The sequence below is a fragment of the Antechinus flavipes genome, chromosome 4, assembly GCF_016432865.1.
Source record: "Antechinus flavipes isolate AdamAnt ecotype Samford, QLD, Australia chromosome 4, AdamAnt_v2, whole genome shotgun sequence".
Classification (NCBI taxonomy): Eukaryota; Metazoa; Chordata; class Mammalia; order Dasyuromorphia; family Dasyuridae; genus Antechinus; species Antechinus flavipes.
Genome location: NC_067401.1, coordinates 113309613 through 113317698, shown reverse-complemented (window position 1 = coordinate 113317698; position 8086 = coordinate 113309613). Strand labels below are relative to the sequence as shown.

Sequence of the window (8086 nt, the reverse complement as noted above, 5' to 3'; positions counted from 1 at the left end):
CAGAAGCCATTTGTTCCTCAAACCAAGGAGCCATGCGACCCTCAGGTTCCAGGGACAGGCACCATCAAGCTGCCAGAGCCATGCTACCCTGAGGTCTCAAAGCCAAACCAGCCTCATGTCCCAGGGACAGGAACCACCAAGGTTCCAGAGCCACACTACCCTCAGGTCACAGTGCCAAGCCATCCTCAGGTCCCAGGGCCAGGAACCACCAAGGTTCCAGAGCCACACTACCCTCAGGTCACAATACCAAGCCAGCCTCAGGTCCCAGGGACAGGCAGCAGCAAGGTTCCAGGGCCACACTACCCTCAGGTCCCAGTGCCAAGCCATCCTCAGGTCCCAGGGACAGGAACCACCAAGGTTCCAGGACCACACTACCCTCAGGTCCCAGTGCCAAGCCATCCTCAGGTCCCAGGGACAGGAACCACCAAGGTTCCAGAACCACACTACCCTCAGGTCCCAGTGCCAAGCCATCCTCAGGTCCCAGGGACAGGAACCACCAAGGTTCCAGGGCCCTATCCCACCACAGTTACTCCACCTCTTATGCAAGAGAAGTACCCACAGGTCCCCAAGACCAAGCAGAAGTAAGATGACCCAAGATCTCATCCTCATCCTCCGTGGGACAAACTTCTGATTGCTGAAATTCCCTTTTCATTTGCTGTCAAGCCCAAATGCCTCTGCTATCCCCCTTAGAAGTTTTGAGCTCATAATTCATATGCTGAAATGAATTAGCAAAATTGCTTTCCTTTTTGTTAATTGAAAACATTGAAAATTGAAAAAAATCCCATCCTGAGATCCCTAAGCACCTGTATCAGCCTGAAGCTGTAGCTAGTTGCTCAGGCCTCAGCTGTCAAAGCTCTATCCAGGATAAATTTAGGAGTAAATGAATCCTCTTCTATTACCATTAAAATCACTTTCCATCCTACTTTCACATGCGTATCTGTGTTCTTGATTGCAATCTGAGTAACTCTAGCCAGAATCATTCCTCTTTTGTTTCCTTCTCAGGTGGGCAAAAAAGTGTTACATTAGAGCACTGGAGCGGGTTGGGAGGTTTAGAAAATAAATCTTCTGACTCAAGAGCTCTGCTCAGGGAGGATCTGGGTGGAGGAGGGTGGAGAGGATAGGGTGCTTGATCCTGGCACAAGCTTTAGGCTGAGCTGGCACTATGCTGGGCACTCAGCAAGTATTGAGCAAACTTTAAATTGGATGATTATGTAATGCCATTCTTCCTTTAAGGCTAATCAGCACCTGATTTTATATCTGGGTCCAACTCATTCCTAGGATCCACATGATATTGTTATCATTAAAGGCTAAGACTATCATTTGTCCTGCTGCTACAGTGAAGGGCCATTAGGCTCTAGCTTTAGGTCTGAGTACAGAAAAAGGAGGAAACATGTAGAGGATATGTCTGTCCTGTGGGAACCTACGACTTCAGAGACAGGGCACATCCTTCAGGGGAAAAGACCCAATTCATAACTAGCTTGGGGAAGTGAACCCAGAACTTGGGCACAAATCAAAACATGCAAGTAAAGAAAGTGAAGTTTAAGCAAGAATGGGAAAAAGATATTTCTACATGAAGAGAATGCCCATTTTATGAAAGAATGATGGTAGGAATATTTGAGAAAGGAGCAATAGGTTTCTAAGACTTTAGCTGAGGATGCCTTCTTAGAAATACCCACAAATGAGATTGATGAGAGATTATAGGTAGTTAGGGAAGGACTGTTTAATAAATAATTTAGTGTATTAAATATGGAATCAGAGGACTTAGATTCAAGCTCAACTTATCCCCCTTACTAGCTGAACAACCTTGGCTAAATTATTTTACCTAGCAATGATTTAAAACACCTTTTATGTGTTAAGCACTTTTAGCAGATGATAGAAAATAAAACAGTAACCATTGGTGGCATTCATAGCTGTTCATCTGATCTTGTTCGGCAAAATAAGCTCTGACTTGGTGTGCCAACCTCATTCTGACATTTAAGGGTATGCATACTATTGGACAGAAGCATTGAGAAAGTCCCAAGCTTTCTATATACAACCTTCTATTTCTCAGTTTTTTTCTCTCTCTGTCTCTGTCTCTCTCTTTTTTTTTCTGTTTCTCTCTCTCTGTCTCTTTCTTTTCTCTGTCTCTCTGTCTCTCCCTTTTTCTCTCTCTGATCATAGTATCTATACATAGTCTAGGATGTGAAGATAGGTGAATTTATCTAACCAGAAATCACTTTTGAGCTGCTGTCTTTGAATAAGATATATTTCAGGGGGGCAGCTAGATGGCATATAGAGCATTGGCCTTGAGTTCAGGAGAACCTGAGTTCAAATCCAGCCTCAGACATTTAACACTTCCTAGATGTGTGACCCTGGGCAAGTCACTTAACCTCAATTACCTTGCAAAACAAAAGGAAAACAAGATATATTCCAAAGTCCTAGTCATATGACTTTGATACAATATAATTGCTATTCCATAGAACAGAAATGTACTTAGCATTTTCTCTTTGCATAGAAATACTAGAAGCAATGAAGAATTTATATTAAAAGAGATGTGAAGTAACTATATATGCATAACTTCTCTCAAACCTCAGGTTCTAAATAGGATCACTCCAAATTCAGTAGATCTAGGAAATGCATGTTTTGAACATAATTAGTTTCCTGATTTGCTCCTTTGAAGAGGTCAAAGGAATGAGAATAATACAAGTCAGTTTTTACTCAATGTTCTACTCATGTTTTCTTTTCTTTTTTTTTTTTAATTACAGCTTTTTATTTACAAATTATATGCATAGGCAATTTTTCAGCATTGACAATTGCCAAACCTTTTCTTCCAATTTTTCCTCTCCTTCCCCCCACCACCTCCCCCAGATGGCAGGTTGACCAATACATATTAAATATGTTAAAGTATAAATTAAATACAAAATAAATATACATGTCCAAACAGTTATTTTGCTGTACAAAAAGAATCGGACTCTGAGATAATGTACAATTAGCCTGTGAAGGAAATCAAAAATGCAGTTGGACAAAAATAGAGGGATTGGGAATTTTATGTAATGTCTCTTAGTCATCTCCCAGCGTTCTTTCGCTGGGTGTAGCTGGTTCAATTCATTTCTTCTCCATTGGAACTGATTTAGTTCAACTCATTGCTGAAGAGAGCCACATCCATCAGAATTGATCATCATATAGTATTGTTGTTGAAGTACATAATGATTTCCTGGTCCTGCTCATTTCACTCAGCATCAGTTCGTGTAAGTCTCCTTGTTTTTTTTTGAATCTCTTCTTAATAACCCACTACACAGAGCAATGTGGAATCATAGAACTCTATTATTGAGGCGATGAATTTGAGGTTCAAAGGAGAAATGACTTGTCCAAAGTCATACTAGTAGAAGTGGGACTAGAACTTAGATTGCTTCATTTCCAACCAGAAATTTTTAAGTGTCATTGGTTATTTCATTGCTTCCTATTTGAAAAAAATGCAAAATGGCCAGTGTTGCCTTATCTGCATGGTATCCATTTAGGGTATTTCATAGAATTTTCAAATGTCAAGGCTGAAAGACATTTTCAAGATCATATATGTATATCAGGCACCTTTGATAAATTACACACATGCATATTTATAATATTTTATATGTGACTTCACATGTCTTTATATAAAATATACATTTATGTTTGTGTGTATATACACCTATGCATATACATATATGCACATGTATTTCAGCATATAGAGCATAATAGTAGGTGCTTAATATATTTTTTGTCTACTTAGGACAGAATCTTCTTCAAGTGTGAAGGGTTGTTACATGAAAGGGGGTTCAGACTTGTTCTGATCAGTCCCAGGGATCATAATGAAGAGCAGGGGATGGAGGTTGCAAAAAGGCAGAATTAGATTTTCACAAAGTGAAGTGGGTTGTCATTGGACTTGGGGATATCCTCTTAATGACAAACTTTAGTCAAGGAGTGGATGATTGTTTATGCAGTACATTATAGTTGTTATTGTTCTAGTTTGTCAGACTCTTCATGACTCCATTTAGGATTTCCTTAAAAAAGATAGTGGAATGGCTTGCCATTTATTTTTTCAGATGGGGAAACTGAAGCAAACAGGGTTAAGTAATTTTTGCAGGGTCACACATCCAGTAAGTAGCTGGGGCCAGATTTAAACTTAAGTCCTTCTGACTCCAGATCTGACACTTTATTCAGTGTCACCTGGATGACTTAGGTATAATGGAAAGAGGATTGTTCTTTAGATAAAGCTTAGACTGGACAGTGTCTGAAGTCCCTAAATTCTATGATCTTGAGCTTACCTAAAGTCAAATTATTTTGTTTTGCACATGATGAGAGGAATGAATGTCCAGAAAGTTAAATTACATGTCCCCAAGGTCACATATCTGATTAATAGTAGGGCTTGTCCAGGTCTCTGGAATCTTAATACTTTTTTTTACCCCCTTCCTCCCCTTAGGTGGATACATAATCCACCTAAAAACTTTATTAAAAAATCTATTCAAAATAGAAATTAATATTTATAAATATAGAGTCTTCAATGTGTGGTTTTTAATATTTCTTTTCCAAATGACTTTCCAATGGTTATACAATTACCCGAGAATCATGGGGATTTTTTTGGACATGTAACATAACACCTTAATTTCTTCATATGTAACATGAAGAGATTGGATGTGGTCATTTCTAATGGCTTTTCCAACTTTAGATCCAAAAATCTGAGGAGGAAATGGAGAAAAAAGAACTAGAGAGAAACCTCAAGAAGAGGGACAGCAAGGGAGAAAGAAGGGAATAGGGTGGCATGAAGCACAGAGGAAAGAGGTGAGTTTTAGGAGAAACTCTGCTCAGAGCAGAGCAAAGAAGAGAGAATCTAGAGAATCAAAGGACACCAATGATTATCATTCTGTGTCTAACTTGGATTCTGAGCACATTTCATTATGAAAGAGAGATGGACAAGAAGAACAAGAAGGAAGAGAGAAAGAATGCTGGAATATTCATGAAGTCACACTTCTCTAGCAGAGGTCCTGGCTATTCCTCAGTTGATAATAAAATAATTTACTGTCCTTTCTTCTCCAGATACAACAACATCCACAACTATGTCTTCCCATCAACAGAAGCAGCCCAGTGTCATACCTCCTCAGCTCCAGCAGCAGCAGGTGAAACAGCCCTGCCAGCCACCTCCCCAGAAGCCATTTGTTCCTCAAACCAAGGAGCCATGCGACCCTCAGGTTCCAGGGACAGGCACCATCAAGCTGCCAGAGCCATGCTACCCTGAGGTCTCAAAGCCAAACCAGCCTCATGTCCCAGGGACAGGAACCACCAAGGTTCCAGAGCCACACTACCCTCAGGTCACAGTGCCAAGCCATCCTCAGGTCCCAGGGACAGGAACCACCAAGGTTCCAGAGCCACACTACCCTCAGGTCACAATACCAAGCCAGCCTCAGGTCCCAGGGACAGGCAGCAGCAAGGTTCCAGGGCCACACTACCCTCAGGTCCCAGTGCCAAGCCATCCTCAGGTCCCAGGGACAGGAACCACCAAGGTTCCAGGACCACACTACCCTCAGGTCCCAGTGCCAAGCCATCCTCAGGTCCCAGGGACAGGAACCACCAAGGTTCCAGAACCACACTACCCTCAGGTCCCAGTGCCAAGCCATCCTCAGGTCCCAGGGACAGGAACCACCAAGGTTCCAGGGCCCTATCCCACCACAGTTACTCCACCTCTTATGCAAGAGAAGTACCCACAGGTCCCCAAGACCAAGCAGAAGTAAGATGACCCAAGATCTCATCCTCATCCTCCGTGGGACAAACTTCTGATTGCTGAAATTCCCTTTTCATTTGCTGTCAAGCCCAAATGCCTCTGCTATCCCCCTTAGAAGTTTTGAGCTCATAATTCATATGCTGAAATGAATTAGCAAAATTGCTTTCCTTTTTGTTAATTGAAAACATTGAAAATTGAAAAAATCCCATCCTGAGATCCCTAAGCACCTGTATCAGCCTGAAGCTGTAGCTAGTTGCTCAGGCCTCAGCTGTCAAAGCTCTATCCAGGATAAATTTAGGAGTAAATGAATCCTCTTCTATTACCATTAAAATCACTTTCCATCCTACTTTCACATGCGTATCTGTGTTCTTGATTGCAATCTGAGTAACTCTAACCAGAATCATTCCTCTTTTGTTTCCTTCTCAGGTGGGCAAAAAAGTGTTACATTAGAGCACTGGAGCGGGTTGGGAGGTTTAGAAAATAAATCTTCTGACTCAAGAGCTCTGATCAGGGAGGGGCTGGGTGGAGGAGGGTGGAGAGGATAGGGTGCTTGATCCTGGCACAAGCTTTAGTCTTAGCTGGCACTATGCTGGGCACTCAGCAAGTATTGAGCAAACTTTAAATTGGATGATTATGTAATGCCATTCTTCCTTTAAGGCTAATCAGCACCTGATTTTATATCTGGGTCCAACTCATTCCTAGGATCCACATGATATTGTTATCATTAAAGGCTAAGACTATCATTTGTCCTGCTGCTACAGTGAAGGGCCATTAGGCTCTAGCTTTAGGTCTGAGTACAGAAAAAGGAGGAAACATTGTAGAGGATATGTCTGTCCTGTGGGAACCTACGACTTCAGAGACAGGGCACATCCTTCAGGGGAAAAGACCCAATTCATAACTAGCTTGGGGAAGTGAACTCAGAACTTGGGCACAAATCAAAACATGCAAGTAAAGAAAGTGAAGTTTAAGCAAGAATGGGAAAAAGATATTTCTACATGAAGAGAATGCCCATTTTATGAAAGAATGATGGTAGGAATATTTGAGAAAGGAGCAATAGGTTTCTAAGACTTTAGCTGAGGATGCCTTCTTAGAAATACCCACAAATGAGATTGATGAGAGATTATAGGTAGTTAGGGAAGGACTGTTTAATAAATAATTTAGTGTATTAAATATGGAATCAGAGGACTTAGATTCAAGCTCAACTTATCCCCCTTACTAGCTGAACAACCTTGGCTAAATTATTTTACCTAGCAATGATTTAAAACACCTTTTATGTGTTAAGCACTTTTAGCAGATGATAGAAAATAAAACAGTAACCATTGGTGGCATTCATAGCTGTTCATCTGATCTTGTTCGGCAAAATAAGCTCTGACTTGGTGTGCCAACCTCATTCTGACATTTAAGGGTATGCATACTATTGGACAGAAGCATTGAGAAAGTCCCAAGCTTTCTATATACAACCTTCTATTTCTCAGTTTTTTTCTCTCTCTGTCTCTGTCTCTCTTTCTGTGTCTTTGTCTCTGTTTCTATCTCTCTGTCTCTTTCTTTTCTCTGTCTCTCTGTCTCTCCCTTTTTCTCTCTCTGATCATAGTATCTATACATAGTCTAGGATGTGAAGATAGGTGAATTTATCTAACCAGAAATCACCTTTGAGCTGCTGTCTTTGAATAAGATATATTTCAGGGGGGCAGCTAGATGGCATATAGAGCATTGGCCTTGAGGTCAGGAGAACCTGAGTTCAAATCCAGTCTCAGACATTTAACACTTCCTAGATGTGTGACCCTGGGCAAGTCACTTAACCTCAATTACCTTGCAAAACAAAAGGAAAACAAGATATATTCCAAAGTCCTAGTCATATGACTTTGATACAATATAATTGCTATTCCATAGAACAGAAAGGTACTTAGCATTTTCTCTTTGCATAGAAACACTAGAAGCAATGAAGAATTTATATTAAAAGAGATGTGAAGTAACTGTATATGCATAACTTCTCTCAAACCTCAGGTTCTAAATAGGATCACTCCAAATTCAGTAGATCTAGGAAATGCATGTTTTGAACATAATTAGTTTCCTGATTTGCTCCTTTGAAGAGGTCAAAGGAATGAGAATAATACAAGTCAGTTTTTACTCAATGTTCTACTCATGTTTTCTTTTCTTTTTTTTTTTTTTAATTACAGCTTTTTATTTACAAATTATATGCATAGGCAATTTTTCAGCATTGACAATTGCCAAACCTTTTCTTCCAATTTTTCCTCTCCTTCCTCCCACCATCTCCCCCAGATGGCAGGTTGACCAATACATATTAAATATGTTAAAGTATAAATTAAATACAAAATAAATATACATGTCCAAACA

General features: G+C 40.4%; 1 protein-coding gene across 2 annotated transcripts; it reads left to right on the top strand.

Moving 5' to 3' along the window:
- The first annotated feature begins 227 nt into the window (after nucleotides 1–227).
- LOC127558714 (cornifin-B-like) lies at nucleotides 228–6013 on the top strand. Of its 2 annotated transcripts, XR_007952963.1 has the most exons (3): nucleotides 228–357; nucleotides 5298–5321; nucleotides 5538–6013. XR_007952963.1 is itself a non-coding variant. In XM_051991968.1 (2 exons), exons 1-2 carry the CDS (start codon nucleotides 5070–5072, stop codon nucleotides 5739–5741), a joined length of 456 nt encoding a protein of 151 aa, XP_051847928.1. In that variant the 5' UTR covers nucleotides 5050–5069; the 3' UTR covers nucleotides 5742–6013. The 2 variants fall into 2 exon arrangements, 1 of the variants encoding a protein (XP_051847928.1); XM_051991968.1 differs by lacking the exon at nucleotides 228–357 and having other exon boundaries at nucleotides 5050–5321.
- Nucleotides 6014–8086: the final 2073 nt, after the last annotated feature.

What these genes read in the sequence shown, in the direction of transcription:
- LOC127558714 (XM_051991968.1), top strand. Translation starts at nt 5,070, where the DNA reads ATGTCTTCCCATCAACAGAAGCAGCCCAGTGTCATACCTCCTCAGCTC. An exon ending in CAGAGCCACACTACCCTCAG is followed by an intron (nt 5,322 to 5,537) that starts GTCACAGTGCCA and finishes CACTACCCTCAG; the next exon opens with GTCCCAGTGCCAAGCCATCC.